This window comes from Amblyraja radiata, chromosome 8 (genome assembly GCF_010909765.2).
Source record: "Amblyraja radiata isolate CabotCenter1 chromosome 8, sAmbRad1.1.pri, whole genome shotgun sequence".
Lineage (NCBI taxonomy): Eukaryota > Metazoa > Chordata > Chondrichthyes > Rajiformes > Rajidae > Amblyraja > Amblyraja radiata.
In genome coordinates, this window is record NC_045963.1 from 33,927,581 (window position 1) to 33,954,964 (window position 27,384).

The 27,384-nt window shown below is 40.8% G+C and overlaps 1 protein-coding gene across 1 annotated transcript in view; it reads left to right on the forward strand.

Annotated features, from left to right (window-relative positions):
- Window positions 1-575: 575 nt before the first annotated feature.
- The window catches only part of prkce (protein kinase C epsilon), a 443,521-nt gene continuing 416,712 nt past the window's right edge, over window positions 576-27,384 (forward strand). The window contains exon 1 of the mRNA XM_033025532.1: window positions 576-1,920. Within this exon, the coding sequence (XP_032881423.1) occupies window positions 1,573-1,920 (348 nt within the window). The 5' untranslated portion in view covers window positions 576-1,572. The remainder of the gene's footprint in view (window positions 1,921-27,384) is intronic.

Genomic DNA, 27,384 nt, shown 5'->3' on the forward strand with positions numbered 1-27,384 from the left:
TCCAGTTCGAGGAATGCAATAAACATGCCGGCTCCAACACTTAAAACAAAATCAGGAATATAATGTTTTGTTTTACTTTAGCAAGTCACTTTAAGAAACCCACTGTTACTGTGAATATGAGATATTACAACTGTGTTTAATGCAGATGTTATAAATGAAATGGACCATGTACGTGTCCTATCCGGGAAGTTGAAATGGTATGTAGAATGCTGAAGAAACTCAGCGGGCGAGGCAGCATCTATGGAGCGAAAGAAATGGGCAACGTTTCGGGCGAAACCCTTCTTCAGACAGTTGAAATTGTATTTCGGAATCCAAAAGCTAAACATATTTCTTCCGTGTTCTCAAAATCATATCGACTGGAAGTATTTCTTGTGACAGTAGCCTGGTGAAAGTATTAAGTAATTGCACGGAACTTGATCCTACTCATTAACCACGTCAATGGGTGTAAATCTAGGTGATTACCATCACTTGCACAACGTATATATTGAGCGTACAACCCGCGTTCATTCACTGAAATCTGTCTTTGCACAACGATGGTCTGAAAACGCACCGCTAACCCGTGACAAGGAAAAATATCACGATCAAATCGAGGGTCCGTACAATGATGTTAGTTTGAGAATATCGTTGAGTTGGAAGACACGATTCCTTGGCGATGTTTAATAGCTGGACTGTGCCTACAGCACTCTGTTGAGCATGGGAAGACTTTCTGACGTCTTTTGCGCATTTCCTGCATCAAGGCTAACAGAGTAGGAGGGAAAGCGAGAGAGAGAGGGAGTAGGAAATCACCGCAGCCACCAACAACAGTCTCAGCAGCTTGGCCCCGCGAGTTGCCAACAGCAGTCAGCAACCAAAAACAACAAAAAAGAAAGCAGGTAGTGGTGATAATCATATTGCTCTATGCCCCCTCCTCATCACTCGGTGTAATTATAGTTGTATAACAAAAACCCTCCAGTTTGTTTGGATACAAACCCCCCAAAAAGTCGATTTCCTGCATGTAACCCGCTTGTGCACAGTGCAGCCAGCAGCCAGCCAGCCGTGTGTGGATCAGATCACGGCGAGCCGAAAGGGGGAAGAGTCGGTATGCGGACCGCTAGATGAGCAGCACAAGAACATTGATTCATTCCCTTTTAACCTGGACAATTTGTCGGCGGTTACAAAAAAGTTTGAGACAATTCTCTCTCCTTTGCCCACTTGCACCCCCACCTCCTTCCTCCAACCTTCCCTCGCCCTCCCTGAATCCCATCCAAGGATTTGTGCGAGGAGTTTGAAGGGGCCGGAGTTTTGTTGTTGTTGTTTTTTGCCCTCCCGGGGTCAAGTTGTGCCGCAGCTCCGGCGTCAGATAAACTAGCCGCCGGAGGGTCGACAGTCTCCCTTCCATACCAAGGATAGTTTATTTTTCTCTTTCTCCACCTTCCCGCGGAAAAGCAGCGGCGGATCGAGAGCGGGAGGGCAGGGAGGGAGGGAGGGAGGGAGGCGGCGGCGGATTCGGACGGCAGCGCCTGGCGGGCGGGCGAGCTCGTCTCCCCGTCCCCTCCCCTCCCCGCCCCCTCCCCCTCTCCGCACAGCGGAGCGATGGTCGTCTTCAACGGGCTGCTGAAGATCAGGATCAGCGAGGCTGTCGACTTGAAGCCCACCCCGTGGTCGCTGAGACACGCAGTGGGTTCCAGGCCCCAGACTTTCCTGCTCGACCCTTACATCGCGGTCAACGTTGACGACTCTCGGATCGGCCAGACGGCCACCAAGCAAAAGACCAACAGCCCCGCCTGGAACGATGACTTCGTTACCGACGTGTGCAACGGCAGGAAAATCGAGCTGGCCGTCTTCCACGATGCGCCCATCGGTTACGACGATTTTGTGGCTAACTGTACCATTCAGTTCGAGGATCTATTGCAGAATGGCAGCAGGCACTTCGAAGACTGGGTAAGATGCTGTTAATGTAAACATTAATAGACACATAAACACTCTAAGGATGCCTCACCACATTTTGCCCGATCCCGGTAAAGACAACGGGTTGACATGCAGGGTTATGTCTATGTTATGAAGTGTCTCCGCCTCTGCTTCCTTCTCTTGACAACGTCCGTCACTGAGGGACTTGCGGGTTATTGAAGGCACAGAACATGTATGATGACCTTGTATCCTGCTAATAAGTAATGCGGCAAATACTAATTTGTGCCTGTTGTACATAGAATAGTTTTGAGGAAGGATTAAATGTCCCCTTGACTGTTTAATTTGTCTGACATTGCATGCATGAACAAATTAAGAACGCGTGCATGTTTTGAGTGACGTTAATCTAATTTAGTTCACATCCTCAACAATACTTCGGTTGGAGCTAAATATGCATTGATTCTGTGCTGATGCATTCAGAATAGATTTTGAGATAAGTCAAAGAATTGATGTTTTATTTCTATGGTAATGCACTGCATCCGTTCACTACAGCGTTGGCCCCATGCTCCTTAGGATATCAGTAGGTATAGATAATATTATATTTTTAAAAATGCCTCCGATATTTTAGTGGCCTTGAGTCTGTTTTATTTTTGTTTAGTTGTCACTTTAAAATATAAACAGTTGTCAAACCAGGTCAAGGTTGGGTGAAGTAAAGATTTGACAGGAGGATGCATTTGACCATCACATTTGGCTGTGCATGGGCAATTGACATTCAGACCATGTACTTCTTTAACATAAAAATATCTGCTTGCACTAATATAATGACGAAATAGCACCCATTATTATTTGATTGTATTAATTTCCATGTGGGTGCAAATACCTGCAGATAAAGCGAAATCATTAAGCTGGAAATACAAGTGTTTATAGATTTAAATAACATGGCAACTGCAAGATCTAAAGAATGAAAAGTGCTTCCCTTTAACCAGTTGCATATATCCCAGGGAAAAGACATCTCGTAGATAGTGTGCAACAAAATTTAGAGGCTACTGAAGAAAGTGTTCATGTTTTCACAACACGGTGCACAAAGGAAACCTTTTGCACCCCTCCATCCTCGTGAAGATTTGTGCAAAGGAAGACAGCTTTGATTAGTACAGTGGCTTGTACTGTCACCGAGCTAAGACAGCAGTGTAAATTAATAATATTCTATTGAGATGAAAGAGGGGAAATAATTTCAATCATTAATACTGCCAAAGTTTTATTTTCCTGGGAAAATAGCTTCTACGCTAAAATGGATGGATTTGCACCAGGAGTAGGTGTTTCCAGTCTAGGTATTCTATTTCCAAGCTCACTTCTGATAAGTAATAGGAACATAAAAATAATAGTTGACTGTTTAGCATCTTCAATGTCTTCTACCATTGAATTACTGTAGATCCTAGCTGATCTGCACCTCAACTCCTTTTACCCGCAATTGTTCCTTATCTTTTGATATGCTTATCTAATAAAAATTCTTGGGATATTGTTTTGAAGGCTTCGATTGACCTAACCTTTCACGAGAGTCTACAACTGGTGTCTCCAGATTCTCTCCTGAATTTTCAGATTATGGTCGCTTGTTCTGCATTTTCCCTCACGTCGCTGGTTTTATTTATCACCATAAACAGCAAATTCTTAATTTAACCCATCAAGAATTCTGATATTCTGTTGAAATTGAGTTGGCTTTAAATCAATGGAGATATCATCAAGAATGCTAGCCAGAAATTAAGGCAATTCTTTTAGGTTGACTCTAAACATTATTCATGTACTGATTTTTGAAACAAAAATGAGAAACACACAGTGCATATATCTCAATCCCAGACTGTTCCTAGAGGAAAAAGGTAGGATCTGTGCAAGATTATTCATCTAATTAAAGCTAGTTTACCCCTTTATGTTTTGTTTACTTGTAACTATGGAACATGCATATTAGTAGAATTCTGGGAGTCAATATTTATCAACCACTCTTCACTGTTGTCACAGATGTAAACCGTAATACTGAAGTTGTGTTACATTACAGTTGCGGGGCAAGGATTGTTTACATTTGAAGTGGATTGTGGGGGAGAACATTGTAAATTTTTAGCTTTTATTTTTCCCGATATGTTTATGACTAAGAAGAGTGAAGTATATCTTGGATGAGTTCTTTTGAGCAAAATAATGAAGGGCGAGGAGGGAAATGGGATACGACATACTGTTGACATATAATAAGTTAGCTTTTTATCCTTGCTGCCTTTGCAATGAGTAACCTGGAGTTATAAGTGAGTTACATGGCTGGGGCTCCGTGCATCAGATTCCTGCCCAGGTCTTTAGGGTGAAAATATATTCCATTGTCATGTGTGACTTTTTGTTTGTTTTAATGGGCCAGCTGCTTGGAATTGCTGCAATTACCTGATCTCGATTAGGAGAGCCTATCCTAGATGGCTGAAGTACCCCATACTCCAGAAGTAAACCCAGACTAGGGGAGGACCTCGATCAGTTCATGTAAATGCATAAGCATCAAAGTGGCCTGAAAGCCTTTGTCAACTAGAAAATCCATGCCTCTTTCTCCCTGTTGGCATTGAAAGGATGTCATTTAAGTGCTTGTGTTTCTAACATAATGGAATTATTAAAATTAGTGACTTTTAAAATAATAATAGCTGACAAAATAAAATATCAATTTTAGATGATTAAGAACAAAGTACAGTTTAATGGAAAAAAAAAACCTCTTTCTCCACTTTCTTACGAATTCCTCCGACGTTTATGGGATTATAGATCTTGTGCCAGGCTCATCTCTGGAAAGTTCAGTCACAGATTATTATGACAGACATGATGCCATCTACCAATTAACAAATTCAGGATTTTTGCATTTGTCTCTGAAGGTGGTAGTCCTTGATTTTCCAACAGTTAAATGGCAATAGTTCTGTGTTTAAAATCACCAGAATTTACTAACAAAGTATTGGTCAATGCCTAATCTATTAAAGAAAACTTTTGATGATATAGGCAGTGCAGTTTTACTATCACTTGTTAATGAATATTTACAGAATTCATACATAGATTCAGCATGGAAACAGGCCCTTCTGTCCAACTTATTCACACTGACCAACATGTCCCATCTACAGCAGTCCCATCTGCCTGTGCTTGGCTCATATCCCTCTAAACCTGTCCTATCCATGTACCTGTCTGAATGTTTTTTAATTAAGTGATTATATATAATGATTTCACACCATTAAAGTGCATGTCAACTAATTAGCTAAGAAGGTGGAGGTTGATCATAGGAGCTTAGTGGATAGTGATGATTCATCATTTCATTTGAGATATAACAGAGGATATGTCTACCATAAGAATATAACATTAATGCTAAGGCCAATTGATCCCAGCTTTGCAATCATCTAGATCATGACTGATCCAATCTTGGGCTCAACATCACTTTTCCGCTCTCACCCTGTAACTTCTGATTCAATCATAGTTCAACGATCTGTCAGTATCCACCTTGAATCTATTCAGTGGGTCTCTGGCAAAATAATTCTAAAGTCATGTTTTCAGAGAAAAAAAATCTGTCCTTGTCTTCGACATAAATGGGTGACTTCTCTGAAACTGTGCCTCCTTGTTTCTGATAAGGAGAAACAATTTCTCAACACCCACCCTGTTTATTTCTCTCAATCTTAAATGTTTCAATACAATTGCCTAATCTCCAATCAGAATGGGTCTGACCTGCTCAGTCTTTTTTCATATGCGAACCCCTTCTCCCAGGAATCAACCTTCAGAAGCACTTTTCATTGCATCTGATTCAAACAAAGCAATCCCAACATGCAGAACATTCTTAGCCTTGACAAAACATATTTTCTGTCTTAAAGGAGCAGATCCTCATCAATCAACTATTTTCTGTACTTGTAGTCAGTATCATTACAAATCATAAAAACTGTCAATACTGTTGTATAAAGTTCAGATGTAAGGGTTTTATTTATCTTCCCCAGTCTGTTGTTTATTCCATGGCGAGTTTCATTGTAGACTAACATTTATACCATTGGCAAAAACTTCTTGTGTTTGTTTATATCTTTGCTACAATTGTGTTACTGTAGCCACTTTTGCAACAAAGCTTAGTTTTGTTCCTTTTGTTGATGTTGTTACTTCTAATTACTGTTGGCATCTCTATTTAAAATTACTTATGTTCAACAAATAGACAAATAAGGGATAGTAAATAAAGAGTTGCTTCCACACATCAGTGCAATAGTTGGAAATATTGATGGCCGGATCTATATTCTCTTGTGGGAATATTTCTGAATTGACTATTTGTGATCAAAGCAATGTTTTGTACAAATAGAGCATCTTTCACTCCACAAGAGCATGACTTGTCTGTGTGTTATTGTCAGCACGTGCAGCACAGCATGTTTAAATGCCATTCATTCGTACGATACGATACAATAGAACTTTATTTATCCCAGGAGGGAAATTGATCTGCCAACATGAAATACATGAAATTAAAGTGAGGAGTGGAAAGGATTGGGGATGTGCAAAGATTGGGGAGGGGGGTGGAGTCAGTCTACCCATGACAGAAGGGGGAGGAGTTGTACAGTTTTATAGCCGCAGGGAAGAAGGATCTCCTGTGGTGTTCTGTATTGCATCTTGGTGGAACCAGTCTGTTGCTGAAGGGTTTAAGAAGGAACTGCAGATGCTGGAAAATCGAAGGCACACAAAAATGCTGGAGAAACTCAGCGGGTGCAGCAGCACCTATGGAGCGAAGGAAATAGGCAACGTTTCGGGCCGAAACCCTTCTTCAGACGCTGAAGGTGCTACTCATGATGACTATCAGTTGCTGAAGGTACTACTCATGATGACCAGTGTGTCATGGAGGGAGTGAGCTGTATTGTCCAGGATGCTCTGCAGTTTGAGGAGCGCCCTCCCCTCCAAGACCACCTCCTATGAATCCAACTTCGCCCCCCAAAACAGAATCATCCTTCCCGATGAGCTTGTTAATCTTGTTGGTATCTACAGCTTTCCCCTGCTGTCCCAGCACATGACACGGAAGAAAATGGCACTGGCTACCACCGATTGGTAGCACATCTGCAGCATCCTGCAGATGTTGAAGGAGCGGAGCCTTCTCAAAAAGTACAGCTGGCTCTGTCCCTTGTACAGGGCCTCAGCATTCCTGGACCAGTCCAGTTTACAGTCCAGGTTCACTCCAAGGTATTTGTACTCCCTGATAAACCACACATCCACACCATTGACGGAGACAGGAGTACGAGTTATATCTGAAGTCTGAGGTGTAGATGGTAAACAGGAAGGGAGAGAAGACCGTCCCCTGTGGGGCCCCTGTGTTGCTCACTACCATGTCCGAGACACAGTTCTGTAGCCTGACATATTGTGGTTGTCCAGTCAGGTAGTTGGTGATCCAAGACAACATGAGAGGGATGTAGACTCTCTTCCCTGTTCTAAACAATTCTCTTCCAGATCCATACCGATAAACCACATTTCCTGCAGCTGAGAAGAGATGTTAGCAGGTTTACCATCAGTCCAATGGTTGATCTTTAACAATCAATCAATCAATTCTTTATTTCGAACAGAATAAAAAGCATGTTGGGTCCGTTGTCAGGGTGGAATTTGGTATTGGATTGCCTTTTTTCTCAGAGAGACTCTGTTTCTTCTCAGTAGCTCACTTGGGTATGAGGAACCTCGAATGGGAAGATATATTTGTCTCATATAGGGAACAGTTGTGCTGAGTGGAATGTGCTTTGGAGAAATATTGGCTTTGATCATCAGCAGTAAACATGTGGAAAGACAGTGCCCACCCCCTGTGTGGAATGGAACTGAGGTTGCAGATCAGCACGGCCAACTCACCACACCTAGTGAATATTACTGGCCAAGTATGTTTCTCTTTAAGTCATTTAATGCAATAATTGAGCAGGAAATTGCCTCTCCACGTTCAAATGCACATTAGCAAATGTAGCTTTTTGGCAAGATGGTAATTTAGTATCTTTCTCTATTTGCGAAATGTCATGGGAGATGGGGGGAAAAAGAAAGAGTACATTAATCGACCTGGGAGTTTTAGAATTCTTACAGTGTCTAATGAATGTTAATTCATCTAATTCCCATGAATTATTGAGTTATTCCCACTTCATTTTCTTATTTACTGAAGTTACCAGATGGATACAGAGTTATTTTAGAATTTCGACATCTATCTCATCACTAGATTTCTGGTGACATGGATGATTTAATATTATGAGCTGTGGTGCCGAATGTTTGTGTCCCTTTACCAGTGGCTTCATAACCAGAGAAAACACCTCTCAACAAGCAAGGAAATAGGGACATGCATATTTGCATTATTAACCAGAAATTACACTTTTATAATGTTATCTCTTGTGAATTGTCTGAACTTACATGGGCATTCCTGACTTAATTGTAAGTCCCAATTTAAATTGAGATTGAGGTAAAAACAGACTACAGGAGGAACTCAGTGGGTCACGCAGCATCTGGGAGGGAATAGACAGGCGCCGTTTTGGCTTGGGGCCCTGAATCAGCCTGAAGAAGGGTGCCAGAATGAAATATTGCTTGTCCATTCCCTTCACAGATGCTGCCTGACCACAGAGTTCCTCCAGTAGTCTGTGTTTTGCTCAAGATTCCACAATCTGAAGTCTCTCAATTCTCAAGTTTAGATAATGTTGCTTTCTTTAATTCATCCCATGCCACGTATTTATAATATATCAGTTGTACTCTCCATGTTGTAATATTGCAACGTGCACAAGAACAAATCTGTTGTCCTCTTATCTCATTCATCCACAGTTCCTAATCAAACAATTGGATCAGTGCACTACACCGTGGCACAGCTGGCAGAGCTGCTGTCTCACAGCTCCAGAGGCTGATTCGATCCTCACCTCAGTTGCTGTCTGTGTGGCGTTTGCATATTCCCCCTGTGATCATGTTTCCTCTGGGTGCTCCAGTTTCCACCCACATCCAAAGACGTGCAGGTTTGTAGGTTAATTGGCCTCTGTAACTTGTCCCTAGTGTGTAGGGAGTGGTGCAAAAGTGGGATGACAAAGAACTAGAGCGAATGGATGATTGATGGTTGGTGTGGACACTGTGGACTGAAGAGCCTGTTTCCATGCTGTATATTTTAATCAATCAATCAATCAATAGAAATTCTCACTAACGCCGTTCAGCTCTGTACTGTTTTCTGTTTCTCATCCAGCTTCTTTTGCATGAAGCCAGTGTTCATTTAATCAAAATGGCTGAAAGGTAGCAACTACTTTCTAAAAAATAATTGGTCAGTCTTTGCAATTGGGGATCTGATGGGTAAGCACAAACTATTCCATTTATCCCATTTGGTTACCTGATGTTACATTCACAATACAGCATGGGAGAAAAGTTTGTCTTTAGTACCTGTCACGATTCCCATTTGGTGCAAGATATTTTGAAGATTAACTTGGGAAATATTGCAATCAATTTTGCATCTGATATAACAAAAAAGTATTATAGCCTTTCCATGACCTGTAAAAACCTATTTCATTTCTCAATAATTAAACTTAACTATTATTGCTTTCACCCATTTAATATGTTGCTAGTACACATTATTATTATTTTCCGGATGTGAATATTGAAAAGGAGTGGGGGGAGATTATCCCTACTGTTCATGTGTGACCTACTTAAACGGAAATAGATACCACTGATTTTCTTGTCTTTTCAAAACCCAAGGCAGAGGTGATATGGCAACCTATCATATCCAAATACTAATCCATGTTCTCTAGGAATATTGCCTGACCCACTGAGTTACTCCAGCACTTTGTGTTTTTTTTTAAAATAAACCAGCATCTGCAGTTCCTTGTATCTCATACATTGATCTGTGTTGCTCATTGTGCAGCTTTAATCCTTATTATTTCATTTATGCACCAATCTTTGCTGAGGGAGACGTGTATAATCATTTGATTCCATTTTAAAGGTTTACTTTTCTTTCCCTCTCTAACTTCGCATTTCACGCTCCTTCATCCCAACATCTTCCATTCATTTCAGAATGGTCTGTATTGCATTGAGGAAATTCTCCAGGTTTCTGATCTTCCTTCTCCTCAATAAATTGAACCCTCGTGTCTTTTCAGTGTAATTTTCCTCATTGTCAGCCACACATTTCCTGGGAAAAGAAAAGAATGGAAAACCCCAGGTTCTACCATTCTTTGCTGTCACATCAACTCCAAAGTCCCATTTGTGAAGTAATTACATTGATACTCAAATAAATTGTGTATCTTGAAGAGATGCAAATGAAAAATTGTCATAAATTTATCAGAATTTTAAGGTAACTACACAATTTTAACATAACTTGTTTGTATACAGGCGTTTCAAAATGTGCTGAATTTTAAAACTGAAAGCAGCTGTTTCTCTTTCATCTTTGTTCAAGGAAATGGTGTTAAACAGCTTCTGTTCCCTTAGCAACCGTGCAAAGACCATAAGCATGTTACGAACAGCAGCCCTAACCTGACTGATCCATGTAGCCGCAGTCTTAAAAACTGCAACAGTAACCTGACATACCGGGATGCTGGTAAGATTGGATTATTCATCTTGAGTAGAAAATAAAATCTGATGAATGAAAATCAGGAGGTTGATTCAACCTCATCTGTGATGTTCTTTTAGGTTAACAATTTCTCTCTCATTTGGATTTGCATTGACATTATTGCACACACAGTAGCCACATGAAGCTTTTCATGAATGCTATGTCATTCCTCTGATTTTGTGTCTGTGGTGCTAACAGAAAATGTATCGGGCAAACAACGTTGATGCAATTGAGCAATTTGTAGCTATTGAAATGGATAGAAGATTACTCTGCTTGCAATTGTTTCATGTTTACAAGACAAACATTTACTTTTCTGAATTTATGCTGCTGCTGGCAAATAAAGTAAAATTAAACAAAATTTTTTAAAGAGATCTAACTCATTGGAGTGCAGAAATAATTCACAACCCATCAAGAGCTTGCATCATTTGTGAAATTTCAATAGATATTTTTTTAAAAACTCAAATTCTGTGAGAATTTGTCATGTGTTCAGGAAATGTAATATGCAAATTGGATTCACAAGAGACTGCAGGTGGTGAAATCTTGAGCAAAAAATAAACCACTGGAGGAACTTGGCATCCCAGGCAGCATCTGTGGAGGGAAATGCTTAAGAGTCATTTTGGGGTTAAGACCCTTTTTCAGTGTGGCTGAAGAAGAGTCCTGGCCCGAAACGCCGTCTGTCCATTTCTTTCCACAGATGCTGCTTGGCCCGCTGAGTTCCTCCAGCATTTTGTGTTTTAGATAAATGTGCAAATTAACAAAAGATAATTATTTTCACGATCATTTTCCGACATTTAAATGACACCAATAACTTTGTGAATTAAAAGCCTCCAGTATGTTTATTACATGCTTGCTATTTATTTCTAAACAAAAATAAAAGCTACAAACTGAAAAATACAATTTGAGGATCGGGGACTAAAACAGATTATCGTCCATGCGGCAGTTATTTGTGGCACCCTCTGCATTCAATAGGGTTGATGTGAATCAGAGTTTCAAGACCTAAAGAGCCAGCAAGCCTTGATGATTCCTCCAACATGACCATCTAATCTCAAGGCTGCTCTGAGTACTAGACTGAGATGTGCTTCCACATGGTTCACACTGGTGATTCTTATCAACAGCTTTTTGGAAGTGTAGGTTCAGTGCTCTACATGGATTGTCCTCAAGGCCTTGCCAAGATTGTGACAGTAGATTGTTTCAGATGGTTTCATGAGCAGGCTGTCCATGTAATTCGGTCGAGTGGCCTAGTACCAGATGCCTCACATAGACAGCAAGACCTCTGTTGGCTGGTGATGAGGCAGGCTTTCTTCATCAGATCCTTCATACAACTTATTACGACCCATTGCCCTTGAGGTGATAGCATTCATTCATCTTCTGCAATGTGTGATTGTCAAGGATGTCTAGAAAAGGTTGCTTGGTCTTTATAAATATTGTTCACAAGCAGTTACATACTCATGACCTCTGAGCATTGCAGGCTGTTCCCAGGGATGCATACAGAGGCAAAATAATTATTGAGGGTGGAAGATGAATAACTAGATGAAGGTTGTGATTTGGCCTGCCTGAAATCTGTTGGCCTTTCAATGGAAGGAGCTGTCTACACTGAATGCTGGTGACAGGCATAACTGCAATGTGCATGATCACTTGCTGTGGGTACACTAAAGCTTAGTGCAAACACCGTAAAAACTCAACGTGGAAAGACCACAATCTCGAGTCCTCCTGCCATTGATGGAATTAGCCCTGAGTACTAAAATGTATAATATTCCTTCCTATTGCACCATTTTGGATGCATCACTCTTGGTCCTCCATAAGGACCTTTCTAAGAACAGCTGTCAATGACACTAATATTTTTATTGCTGATATGACAAGACATATTATTGGGGTTTATATGTATCCTGATCTTCAGCTACTTTTGGAATCTACACAGACCGGTGGTTTGTTGATTGTTAAGTCCAATTTTAGTTGTTAGTTATTTAGGCCTGATGTCCAATCAAGTGCAGATATTTGTCCTGAGTGCCCTTTTCAGAAAATAAAGAAATGTTCTTTTGAGAGTTTTTGTAGCACAAGAAATGCTTGTATACTTTGGACGAACTCTTATTAAGCATATGTAATATTTACAAAAAGATTACATAATTAGCATTCTAAATCATTTTGCAATTTATAAGTTAAGATTTCCATACGTCCATTATTTAGTGCCGAGAAAAAGTACGATTGATCTTTTGTGTGGTTATTTTAAGATTTCCACATGATGGTCATATAATTATTTTTTTGTTACCCAAGCTCAAAAGTGCATAAATAGAAAATGTCAGATGTTGAGCAAGTCATCTCTGAAATTGCTCGTTCAGTTGTGCTTTGTTGTGTTGATGACCTCTTTAAGATTAGAAGATCATTTGAAAGTAAAAATGCAGTAGCTGCTCAGAATTCAGCAGCTATTAAGCTTGTTCCACTTAATCAAATTTTAAAAAAAAGCTTAATTTTGGACTTGTATTACTAAATAAACAAAACTCTGATGCTGAAAATCTGAAACAAAACAGGAAAAACAAAGAAATATTTCATCAGGACAGGCAGCAGCAGACAAAGACATAAAGGTGTTGTTGCAGACCAGTGACCTGGTCGATGAGATACCTGTTCTTTTTGGCATGAGTCTTGTTTGAAATGTAGTACATTTTTTTTTTTTTTAAGTATTACTTAAAAAGTCAACACAAATAACTGATCAGAATGGAGATGCAAATTTAAATAACTGTGAGGTATGTTCAACATTTCTGGATAAATGTCTGGGGTCCCTCTACCTGACCTGGGAATTTTCATGCAATGCAAGTTAAATATCTCTTGTCTCTTCCAAACATGTGGCCACTGATTGTTTTCCTCAGCATCTATATTGCATGTTTAAGTGTGGCCCTTTTTAATAGATTATTCCAATATATTCATTAGTGGTCTTCTGCTAAGTTCCAAGTCCACCCAATGCATAGTTCAGATTTTCAGCACTTTTCACTGCCTTTGGCTACTTGGTCAACCAGAGCTCAAAAATCATTGGTATTGATTTTGGTTTATTATTGTCACGCACCAGGATACTTTGAGCAACTTTGTTTGCATGCTATGCAGTCAAATCATGCTATGCAAGAGAACAATTTAGCCATACTCTAGCATCACAGGTAGTGCAAAGAGAATAAAATCAGAGTGCAGAATATAGTGCCACAATGTTATAGGATTACAGTTACAGAGGAAGTGCAAAAAAAAAAAAAAGTGCAAGCTCTGCAATGTGATAGGTTGGGAGATTTGGGAGGACATTCAATAGTGTGATTATAGTGAGAAAGATGCTGTTTCTTAATCTGGTGGTACATTTGCATCTTCTGCCTGATGGGAGAGACGGGGTGACAATAGTCATTGATTGTGCAGATACAAGGGATTGCAGATGTTGGTTTGCCCAAAGTGCTGGAATAACTCATTGGGGGTAGGTTTTTAATGTGATGGAATGGGTTATTACAACTCTGCAATTTCCTACTATCTTGGGCAGAGTGGCAGTCATGGTGGCGCGGCGGTAAAGTTGTTGCCTTACAGCGCTTGCAGCGCCGGACCTGGGTTCGATCCCGACTACGGGTGCTGTCTGTACAGAGTTTGTACGTTCTCCCTGTGGCCATGTGGGTTTTCTCCGAGATCTTCGGTGTCCTTCCACACTCCAAAGACGTACAGGTATGTAGGTTAATTGGCTTGGTGTATGAGTAAATTGTCCCCAGTGTGTGTAGGATAGTATTAATGTGCGGGGATTGCTTGTCGGAGCGGACATGGTGAGCCGAAGGGCCTGTTTCCGCGCTGTATCTCTAAACTAAAGTAATTGCCAAACCAAGTCATGATGCATCTCGATAGGATGCTTTCCACGTACATTTGTAGGACTTGGTAAGAGGCATTGGAGACATGCTGGACTTCCTTTGACTTCTTAGGAAGTAGAGGTGTTGATGTGGTTTGTGTAGGAAAGAACTGCAGATGCTGGTTTAAATGGAAGGTACACACAAACTGCTGGAGTAACTCAGCGGGACAGGCAGCATCTCTGGAGAGAAGGTGTGGTTTCTTGTCTGTAGGTTCAATGTGGTTGCTCCTGGACAAATTGTTGGTGATATTTACGCCTAGAAACTGAAGCTCTTGACGATCTCCACTGCAGGACGGACCATTGATGCTGATTGAGCTGTGTACACCACATCATTTGCTGGAGTCAATAACTAGCACTTTCATCTTGTTGACTTTTGAGGGGGAATTTGCTGTCTTGATGATTCTCTTATCTCCTTCCTGTATTCTGTCTTAATATTGCTCAAGATCCAGCCCACTATGGCGGTAACATCTGTAAACTTATGAATAAAGTTAGAACATAATTTGGCCACAGTCGTGAGTGAATAGGAAGTACAGCAAGGGACTGAGAATGCATTCTTACTGGGCACCTGAGTTGAGGATTATCATGCAGCATGTTTTGTTGCCTATCCTCACTGATTGTAATCTGCAGGTCAGAAAGTTGAGGTTGTTGTGGTGGTGGAGGGGGGTGGGGTGTTGATTCATATATCCAGGAGTTTGGAGATGAGTTTGATTGGGATTGTGGAGTTGAAGGATGAGCTATAATCTATAAGTGGCTGCCTGAAGCAGGTGTCCTCATTGTCCAGACGTTCCAATGATGAGTGAAGGGCAAGGTAGATGGCTTCTGCCATGGACCTGTTGCAGTGTCAGATGAACTGCAATGGTTGTCTAGGAGTCTAGATGGGGGGAATCGGGGGGGGGGGGAGAGGGAGTTGCTGTGGTAGATGTTCATGTTACAATGTATTTGGGTGTCTTGTTGCTCTTTATTGGCATGACTATGGCAAATCAAATTCCTCGTATGTTGCAAAACACACTTGGCTAATAATTGGCTAAATCTATTATGATTAGATTTAAAGTGTGCCCTGACTGTCTTCTCAAAGCAATTCATGATGGTGGATGTCACCGCACCACTGAAGCGCATGTTTATTTCCTTTGATTTGGAAGAAATGGTTCCATTTGACATCTAATTTTAGCCCAGATAATTCCTATCAAATTATTGTAAAGGAAGTAATTTATGTGGGATATCCTTCATGAAGAGTCTTAGCTTCATTTTGCCGAGATTATTTTCATTTATTCTTGAAAGCCTGTTTTGCAGTACAGGTGCACAACCTTTTATCCGAAAGCCTTGGGACCAGACACATTTCGGATATCGGACATTTTCGGGTTTCGGAATGGAAGATTTTTAGCGTAGATTAGGTAGGTAGCGCTGGCGGCTTGGAAAGACTGGAGCGGCTGCCTCCTCCCCGGAGACCGGGGAATCATTGTAAATCATTGCTTAAATGTTAGTCAGTTAGTTTGGAGGGATTTTATGTGGTGGGGGTGAAGGGGGGGACTTTAATTCTTAGTCCCCTGCCTGGTCAGAGAGGCGGGGAGCGGGCAATGCCTTTCCGGGTCGCCGTGCAGTACTGTGCCGCGGCTCCCACATCACAGAGCTGGGGCTGCGGGTGTCTGGTCGCGCTGGATTTGGATTTGTAGCGCCGCGCAGCCAGGGGTAGAGTTCGCCGTGGTCGGAGCTACAACCGGCGCCGCCCGTGGCTGGACCACCGCAGCCCGGACGGCTGTGGGCCGCCGACTCCCAACATCGTGGAGCTGCCGTGGTCCGGCCACGGGCGGCGCCGGTTGTAGCTCCGACCACGGCGAACTCTACCCCTGGCTGCGCGGCGCTACAAATCCAAATCCAGCGCAGCCGGCCACAGCCCCAGCTCCACGATGTTGGGAGCCGCGGCACAGCGGTCCAGAGCTTACTGCACGGCGACCCGGTAAGGCATTGCCCGCTCCCCGCTTCTCCGACCAGGTAGGGGACTAAGAATTAAAGTTCCCCCCAAAAGCCCACCAAACTAACTGACTAACATTTAAGCAATGATTTACAATGATTCCTACCCTCCCGCGCAATATACACTCACCCAATATACTCTCACCTTCTCTTTTATGAATGGGGATTTAGTTCCCCTTTGTTGGAGGACCGACCGGAGGTTCCGCTGTCACCTCTGCGGGCCGCCCTCGGTGAACGTTTTCAAGGACCTTTCTTCAAGGACCGAAAAAATGTCCGCTATTCGGAGGTTTTCGTTATTTGGATCTTCGGATAAAAGGTTGTGCACCTGTACTTTGATATCACTTGTGTGGTTTCAGAATTTCTATACGCCGCAATCACTGGAAGATGAAAACAATAAATGAAGTTGACATGCTCTCCAGAGAAGAGATCACTTGCAGTAATCATTTGTTGAGTTGGATCAAAAATTCACAAGTATATTGGGACTTTCGGAGACTATTTGATCACCACGGTTTCATCTGTAGAGTGACATATGTTAATGAGAAACTGAGAGTTACTTTTGAAGTTGTCATCAATTTATTCCCAGGCGAGATGTACAAAATAGAAACATAGAAAATAGGTGCAGGAGTAGGCCATTCGGCCCTTCGAGCCTGCACCGCCATTCATTATGTTCATGCAACTGTCTTGCAAAAGCAAACGCATCTTTTAAAAAAAAATGCTTGTTGCAAATTTCAATGGTGAGGATTAGCTTAGTCAATTGGACAAACTGGCAGGAGTATTGCTTAAGCTCTCCCTACTCCATGCCAAGTTCCACACCCGCATTAAGAAGCCCATTATAAAGCACTGATGGCTGGCCATTCATTCACTTTAATATTGAGAAAGGAGCTTATTTTACTAATGCATATAGAAATATGAATACTGATATTTTGCTTACAGCAGTATTGATGCCAGCATGTGGTAGATTGTACAATTGGATAACTGTTTCTACATTAAATAACAATTCTATTCTATCAATGAGAACAGAGGTGGGATGTACAGTGAGTAAACTGCAGTCATTTTGCCATTCTGTTGATCTCGGCTTGCCATTGAAACATCCAGGAAATTTCATAATTGAATGCAACGTCGAGTGAAGTCTAAGTGAATGGAAACTCCTCAGAGGAAGTGGACTTAAGATGTTTGTCTAAGTCTCAAAGTGTATTTCCCAATTCACATTGCTGATTTTACACTATTGTGCAAATTAATAAAAATTGTGGTAATGTAAACCTGCAAATAAAAATATTTAAAAGTAGATTCATTAGTCTTCACCAGTAATGTCACACATTTGTCCCTGCTATCACCTGATTATTAATAGCCTCTTTCTATTATGATTCTTGCCCAGCATGTGTCTGTTCTATCCTATCTGCACTCGCATCTTGCAGCTTTCACACAATTTTGTGGCTAGTATTTTGTTATGGAATCAGTTCTACTTTTAATATTTACATGGGAATAATATAATGCTTTAGGACACCAGCATATTAGAACTTTAACTAATGCTTATCATCTCCTCATAGCTATGGATTTAGATGGATTTACTTCTGCTTATTTTTTAAAGTTACATTCAATGTGCAGAGTACCATTATGGGAAGAATTGATTGGTTGTGGCTTTCTTAATTGGGGAAATTATTTCCTTACCATCGGCATTCCCCTATATGGTTTGAGTTTTGAGCAAAGTCAGGAAACTGTGGGCACATTGCCATATCCTGACAACACTGAGCCACTTCTGTGCAAGCTTTCTTAATGATTTTCAAAAAACATGGATGAGAAATTGAAGAGCATTAGAAATAAATGCTGGAATCATGAGCATGGTTAACCAGACCTGTTTGACTGACAGAATATATCCAAAATGCACACTTGCATCTCCTTATTATGATTGTTGCATCCAACCTGGTTAAATTGCATCTATGCATGTCCACGGTGTGCAATTTTGTAAGTGGTTACCATCTTTTAAAACTGGCTAATACTGACTAATGGTATGCTTGTACCTCACAAACTGAAAGTTCTCATTGTGATGCAAGGCTTGAAGGACATGGAGCAGTAGCACATAGAAAGCATTTTGAATTGTGGCCCTGGATCTTGGTGGATGAGAATGAGAAATGTCCTTTGTGCTCAAGAATCGAGAAAGTCATCCAGGTAGTTAAATTGCAGCAGGTAGAAATCCCACTCATGTTGAATGACAGAAGTGAAGAAGTAAGTCAGTGATCGAAATATTTTCGGGAACTATGCATACAAAGCAAGGTCTATGGAGATGGCAATTAAATCCCATCTCTGGGATGGCACTATTAACCTCTCACCATGGCTCCACTTTGCAAACCCACATTACTTGATAAACACTAGCCTCTGTCAATTATGACTGCTGCTCAAGATTCACATGCAGCACCACATCTTCATGCACATCTCACAGCTTTCACACATTGCCTGCTGTTCAACTATTACAGACATGTCACTTGGGTACAGTGTACTTTGGAAAATATCACATAATTGGTAGCAGCTGCAACCAACTCTCACAAGTAAATTGATGCCACGAGATCAGAAGCCTGGAATTGACAATGTAAGTTTAAAAATGAGCTCAGCCATCACTTCCATGGAAATGGTGAGCTCGAGGTAGGATTTGGACTTCCCTGTGTTGCTTGATTGGTCACAGTGCAGATTATAGCAATAAGCTCACAATAAATCCTCCTCCTCGCATCCTGCTTCCCTTCTTCCTAGAATCTCTTTATGAATGCATGCATTTTTTGTTTGCCCTTTCCCTTCGTAGAGTCATATAGTGTAGAAACAGGCCCTTTGGCCAACTTGCCCAAGCCGACCGACATGTCCCATCTACACTAGTCTCATCTGCCTGTGTTTGGCCCATATCGCTCTAAAAACTATCCTATCCATGTACCCGTCTAAACATTGCGATAGTACCTTATTTTGACTTTTTCAAACAGCCTATGTATTCCCTCCAGATCCTGGAGAAGAGATCTTTAATATTCAGAGCCACCTGTTCTGATAATGACAGTCTGCATGCTGTGGAGGGTGATCTGTTTTTCTGAGTCAATGGACATGAGTGTCCTCCAGGTGTGGGAGAGAGAAACCGGGGTGCCACCTAAAGGGGGCAAGTACTGCTCCGGGCAATTACCTAGACAATAGACAATAGGCGCAGGAGAAGGTCATTCGGCCCTTCGAGCTAGCACCGCCATTCAATGTGATCATGACTGATCATCACCAAACAGTGCCCCGTTCCTGCCTTTCCCCCCCCCCCATATCCCCTGACTCTGCTATCTTCAAGACCCCTATCTAGCTCTCTCTTGGAAGTATCCAGAGAACCGGCTTCCACCGCCCTCTGAGGCAGAGAATTCCACAGACTCACAACTCTCTGTGAGAAAAAATGTTCCTCGTCTCCATTCCATCAGTTTCCACCAGTGTGAGAGTCTGGGACCAGAGGGCATAGCCTCAGGTTAAAAGGATGTTCCTTCAGAAAGGAGATGAGAAATGTCTTTAGTCAGAGGGCGGTGAATCTGTGAAATTCATTGCCACTGATGACTGCGGAGGCCACGCCATTGGGTATTTCTAAGGCGGAGATTGACAGATTCTTGATTAGTAAGGGTGCCAAGAGTTATGAGGAGAAGGCAAGAGAACGGGGTTGAGAGGGAAAGATAGATCAGTCATGGTTGAATGGTCGAGTGGACTCGATGGTTTACTTCTTGCTCTAACTTTTGAACATGAGTTTGAAGACCGGTGGAGAGGCCGACAGATGAAGATTAAATGTCATGGATAATTAGATACTCGGTCATTGCCAAAACTGCAAGAACGCCTACGTAAGACAGTAAGTAACACTGCAAAGTCCAAACCTTACTCTGAGCCAATTTCCATGGTGATGATTGGCCTAGTTTTTACACGTGCAGACCTAACAATTTGATGTTCAAGATTTCTGCTTGCTTTGCTTACAAGCCACCTCGGGTTCTTGCACTGGAAACCTAGACCTTTGGCCTATATGTTCAATTTACTGCTGTAAAATATTGTCTGGGGTTTTGGTGTACTCAAAATTTTGGGAGATATTGCTACATAACAGCAACCCATTTTCCAACAATTCATCAGAATTACTGAACTGTTGCTGCAAGGGAGTGGCAGTGGCTTCATGGAGCATGAATCGGGATTTGTGATTCTTTTACTGGCACTTTCCAGTTTCGTCCCTGAAGACCAGCTGTAGTCTGAAAAGTTTTTGAATTGTCAGAAATGAAAACATTTGCATGAGAATGCTCAACCTTTGATATGCTCTGAATCTTTAGAGTTTGTAGATACAGCATGGCAACCGGCCCTTTGGTCCACTGAGTCCACGCCAACCATCAATCACCCACTCACACTCATTCTATGCCATCTCACTATCTCATCAACTCCCTACACATCAGGGGCAATTTACAGCCAATTAACCTACAAACCCCACTTGTGCTTGTAAATGTTGAGAAAATCTGAGCACCTATGTGGTCACAGGTAGAAGTACCTGAGGTCGGAATCGATCCTGGGGCTGTGAGGCACCAGCTCTATCAGTCATGCCACTGTGTCAACTTAGTCTCCTGTGTCTCCTGACTGCGTCCACAGAATTGCCTATCTGCCCCCCTAACTATAGAGTCCCCTATTACTATTGCCCTCCTCTTCTTTTCCCTACGCTTCTGAGCAACAAGGCCTGTCTCTGTGCCGGAAGCCCGGCCGCTGTCGCTACCCCCAGGTAGGCTGTCCCCCCTCCCCTCCCCCCCCCCCCCCCCCCCCCCCCTCCCCCCCCCCCCTCCCCCCCCAACAGTACTCAAAAATGAGTACTTATTTCCTTATTTCCATTTCCTTTTGTGTACATATGGATAAGATAAGTTTAGAGGGCTATTGTCAAACACTGATTTGATGCCTATTGAAATGGAATCAAATCAGCATATGAAAGACTACATTCCAATTTCACATTCAAAGTGTAAAAATCTAATGTTTAAAATTGTTTGAATTAAGTTTCTGAGAGAAATGAAGATATTCAATTACTTAAGTAATAAGGAAGACTTTAATCCAAATAAAGCATTTGAGAAAGCGGAATCATTTTTTAAGTATTCGTATGTTTTATTGCCTTTGTTATTTTTACAGTTTAGCATTATAATTGAAGCAAGATGCATGATACCGATCCTGTTTCTTTTATAAACAGCTTTTGTTTGCAGTGAAGGCTATAAACTGGGTTTATATTACTGCTCCAGAATGATATGTTGTAGTCAGAGACCATTGTGAATACCTTGTGTAGATTAAATAGAGAGTAAACACCAACGAGCTGTGTGATAATATTGCAGAGGCATACATTTGAAAGATTTGTTTGATTCTGCAGCTAAATGAGAAAGAAGTATAATTTATGTACGTTGAACATATATTGAGAATGTTACAGTATTTTCCATGTGCTAATTAATTCCTTTTTGAAGTATCCCATTTCCTTTTGAGTAATATCCATTGTGGGCTTAGGATACGAGTTTATATTCATTATACCAAATATGTCCCCTGTAGCCAATTACAATGCATTGTTATTGTCATGATATGTTGGGACAATGAGGAATACTGACAATCAGCTTGACAGATGTACCACTTCTGCACCCCATTAAGGAACAGTTTGTTGAGAAGTTTATTCCGTGGAAGGAAAAATATCTCAGACTCCTGTCATTTCCTGGCATTTGTCCTGCAGCAATATCCAGGTATCACCAGATGCAAATAAAAATAGTGTTCTTAATTGATATACCTCATTGCAGGAACTAACAGAAGACGTTACTGTCCCATCCTAGAGTAAAGTTCACGTGTGTCTTTGAATTATTTTTTTCTTGTTGTTGTATATAATATTCTTGACAATCGTGGGTTGAGAAAAAATGGTTCGGAAGCACTGAAGTGGTAGACTTTGGTGATACTGTGCAGAAACGGGCCCTTCAACATTAAACACTAACATTATCCAACGCACAAGCGACAATTTACAATTTACAGAAGCCAATTAACGTACAAACCTGTACATCTTTGGAGAGTGGGAGGAAACTGGAGCACCTGTGGAAAACCTTTGCTGTCACAGGGAGAATGTACAAATTCCATACAGACAGCACCCATAGTCAGGATCGAAATCGGGTCTCTGGTGCTGTAAGCAGCAACTCTACCACTGTGCCACCCCAAGTCACCGGTATTACCACTCGAAATGTGCAGTGCTCATTAAAATAAAACACAAGGGAGCACGAGATAGAAGAAACAGTATAAATCTCCAATTGAATATTTTAATTTATTCTCTGTGGGTATAGCTAAATCAGGATTGTCTAAAACTACTGCTAGTAGTTATGAGGAAATTAACAACCATGACTGCTTGTAAGCATCCTGACTGATATTAGTGCATAATAAAGATAAAATTACACAAAGGGTTTATAAATAAAAAATTAAAAAAAGCATAATTGCAAGACAAGATCTGCTATATATTCAGGATGACAAACTGATTGAATATGGATGTTTCATTTGTGTCAGCATGAAGCACCATATTAAATATTATGAGTAAAATGTCCAATTTATTATGTAATTTAATTGGGAGAAATTTGTAAATACATTTTCTGAGGCATGACTGGCGCACATTTTTTGTGTTTTTTCAGAGAAGACTGTCTCAAATTGGTTCTTCATCTTATCTGAGGTGCTGGTCGACAGACGTTTTTTTAAAGTTTTATTCTCTCATGGAATATGAGCTTTGCTAGAAATCCACATCTCTAATTGCTATTGAGAAGATGGTGATAAGCCACTTTCATAAGTGATAGGAGTAGAATTACGCCATTTAGCCCATCAAGTCTACTCAGCCATTCAATCATGGCTGATCTATCTCTCCTAACCCCATTTTCCTGCCTTCTCTCCATAACCTCTGACACCTGTACTAATCAAGAATCTATCTATTTCTGCCTTAACTTTGACTTTGTTGACTTTGCCTCCACAGTCTTCAGTGTCAAAGAATTCCACAGATTCACCATCCTCTAACTGAAGAAATTACTCCACATCTCCTTCCTAAAAGAATGTCCTTTAATTCTGAGGCTACGACCTCTAGTCCTAGACTCTCCCACTAGTGGTAACATCCTCTCCACATCCACTCTATCTAAGCTGTTCACTATTCTGTACGTTTCAATGAGGGCCTCTCTCATTCTTCCAAACCAGCGAATATACTGTAGGCCCAGTGCTGTTAAACGCCCATCATATGTTAACCTACTCAATCCTTGGACCATTCTTGTAAACCTCATCTGGACCCTCTCCAGACCCAGCACATCCTTCCTCAAATATGGTGCCCAAAATTGCTCACAATATTCCAAATGCGACCTGACCAGCACCTTATAGAACCTTAGCATTACATCCGTATTTTTGTATGTAAGCCCTCTCAAAATAAATGCTAGCATTGCATTTGCTTTCTTTAATACTGATTCGATTTGCAGATTAACTTTTTGCAAATCCTGCACCAGCACTCCCAAGTCCCTTTGCAATCTGATTTCTGGAGTCTCTTCCCCACAACCTATCCTATGTATGCACCTAGGAACATGCTTCTTAAACGTTGCGATAGTACCTGTCTCAACTGCCTCCGGCAGCTCATTCCATGCACCCACCATCCTTTGTGTTTATATATTTTTTTTAAGTTACCCCTCAGGTTCCCATGAAATCTTCCCCCCCCCCCCTCACCTTAAACCGATGTCCTCTGGCTCGTGATTCCAAAACCCTAGGCAAAAGATTCAGTGTGTTTTATTCAATCTATTTCTCTCATGATTTTGTACACCTCGATAAGATCACCCCTCATCCAAATCCAATGAAGCTATGTCTCTCCATTGAGTGACTTTTTTCTTCTGTTATCTATTAATTAAAATGTAATTTCTTTTTATAAAGAGAATTTAAAAAAATCGAAGATCAAAAGCAAATAGCAATTTTGCTTCCTACTGTGGTTGGCGATTCCTTTCCAATTTCATTTCAAAGGCACTAATTGCTCCTGAGATGATTTAATCAAATATGTCTCAATGTCCAGATCTATGTCCAGAGTTTTGTTTACAGGGTATGCTGAACTTACTGATCTAAGTTGTGGCCGTAGTTTAACTCGTGTGCAGTGAAATGTGAGAGTTAGATACAGCTATTATGGCCAACAGAGTCCAGGGATATTGGGAGAAAGCAGGAATGTGGGATGTACTGATTTTGGATGATCAGCCATGATCATATTGAATAGCGGTGCTGGCTCGAAGGGCTGAATGACCGACCTCTACACCCATTGTCTATGTTTCTATGAAATGGTTAGAACTATCTATTGACATATGTGAGAAATAGTTTGCATGGAAATGCAAGTTTGTTTGATGCTTTCAGCAATGAAATAATCAGGTGGAACTGTAAAGTAAAGAATCAAAGAATGCCCACTTGGCTGAGATACTGGAGTATAATTAGCAAGCAGGAAACTGCACCCTGTACTGTTCATCGCCTTTCAGAGATTAATGAAGAATGTGGGGCTGGGATGAAATTTAATTTAATTGTTCTGTTATTTCAATTACGGCAAAACTACATGTGAAACTGAACAAACCTATGACTCTATATTTCCATATAATTCAAGACTGATGTCAGTCCAATAACAACATTTGCTGCACATTGTAAACACCTCCAGGGTTGAGAGTATCTAATTCATTTGTCTTAATCAAAAATGCAGCTAACTGTTCTATCAGATCAAAGCAGTGTTTTTAGTTTTCATCCCTGATTGACCTTGTCATGCTAAGAAATGATAACCAACAATATGTCAGTTGTCACATGAAAACCAACTTTAAACTTCTTGATGTATGATAAGGGCTCATTAGAAAGTTTATGTGGCTTTTAAATGTGGCTGTTCAGTAAATTTACCTTCATATTAAGTATACCTTCAGACAGAAACAGATGGTAAGTTTTAGTAGCTGAATTGCAAGATGTGACAAGATCATTGGGGCCGAGGGGCCGAATGGCCTACTCCTGCACCTAATTTCTATGTTTCTATGTTTCTATTATACTTGTTTTACAGGGAACATCATATATTTTAAGTGTTGTTCTGAAATTAGCTTTGCAGGTGAAAGAGAAACAAAACCCCTGCAGTAGCAACCATGCTGGAACAGTACACAACAGGCCTTTTGGCCCACCATGTCTGCACTCCCCAAGATGCCAATCTAAACTAATCCCACCTGTCCACACATGGTCCGTATCCCTCTATTCCCTGCCTGTGCATGTGTCTGCCTAAATGCTTCTTCAATGTTACTGCTTACACAACTTCACTGGCACCATGTTCCAGGCTGCTGGACCACTCTTGTCTGGCAAATCTCTTTTAAACTTAACATCTCACATTAAATCTATCTTTTAGTATTTGCCAATACCACTCTTGGGAAAAAAAAACTCCATCAATCTATTGCAATAGCAATATGCTATTTCCAAATGTTATAAATATAATTCAGGTTTACAGCACACTTTCTAATTAGTAAATAAAAATCTGTTCACTTTTTTCCCTTGGTAGTGTTTGGAGAGGGACAATGAAACTCCAGTGTATTAAGCTTTCGCTGTAAATAAATGGTGATTCCTTTCCAATTTCACTTTCAAAGGCAGCACTTCAAGAACATTTCTCATTCTCAACCTGCTGAATGAAGGAAGGTATTGGTAAAGCAGTGCTGGAGGTGTTATCTCACAAGTAGTTGGAACATTTTAAAGACAAAGTAAATGTAGTTTTGGCTACGAAAGCACCTTTCTCTCGTTAGCTGTTGAGCATTTTATTCTATTGTGGCAATTTATTATTCATGCATTAACATCATGTCTATTGGGTACTTTAGTATTGGTGAGAATTTGGCATCTGTGGGCAATGTTGTAAAGGTTTCTATTGTTAAGAGAGCATACAATTATCTCCCAGTACCATTTTCCATCTGATCGTAATGGAAACAAATTCTTCCTGTCGAGGACGGAAATAAAATGTCAAATAAATGTAATTCATTATGAAGACGTACAAAAGTTGGGATCTTACAAGTGAGTTGATTTTATTAAAATCGTACAAAGGTATTTTATTTTCCAATAAATTGCATTATTTGAGGATAAAACACAAATCTATTGAGGTAATTGTAAGCTATTATAGGAGGTTGGCCCTATAGGCAGAATTAATATTCATTTTTCCAGGTTTTTAGTCTACTCAATCTTTCTAATTGTACTTCTCTGTCTTTTGTCTGTAAATCATCTACAAGTTGTTGATGTTGATGAAATATGGAATATTTTATTTTGCAAAGATATAGTTACTCTAAGTAGGTCCTATTGGTGCCTTCATTTTTATTTGTATGTGAAGTTTGTGAAAATAGTCCTTTTAATTACCATGTTACCCCAATTGCACACATCTCTCTTGCATGACTGCTCAGAAATGCTCATGTAAACTGGTTCATATTTATGAACTATGTCGTACTTTTCTAATGATGTGTTCATAAAATAGTTTATTTTAAAAGAAGTATAAGTACATTTTTTTTAGTGGCCATTCCAGCTTAAAGAATGAAAATGATAATGAGCAATTTTATGGATGGTAAGCCTGAATGGTCTCGGGTTACAGGAAGATCTTGATCATGTGATGAAATGGGAAAAACAATGCCTGATGTGATTTATTTCTGATTATACACAGATGTATGGGTGGGAAGGGTTTAGAAGGCTATGGGCCAAATGCAGGTCAATGAGACTCGCTCGGAATGGCAACTTAGTCAGCATGTACAATTTGAGCTGTGATGCTTCTTTCCATTTTGTATAGCATTATGATTCTGTGTGAATTGATATACTTTGGGATGGCGAATAAGGACAGGGTATACACAACGAATGGCAGAGCACAAAGTAGTATCAAGGAACAGAGGGACCCTAGTGCACAACTCTAAACAAAATTAAAGCATTGGAAGTTTGGTATGATAGCTCTACTTTCTCATTTTATATTTCAAAAGGACCTAAATAGTGCCTTTAAATGTAGACACAAAAACTGAGATGCTGTCATCTTCAGTTAAAAACTGCTGGAGAAACCCCCCAGGGGTCGGCATCTGTGGAGGGAAATTGATTTCAAGCTTCTCTTCTTCCCTCCACAGATGCTGCCTGACTTTCTGGGCTCCTC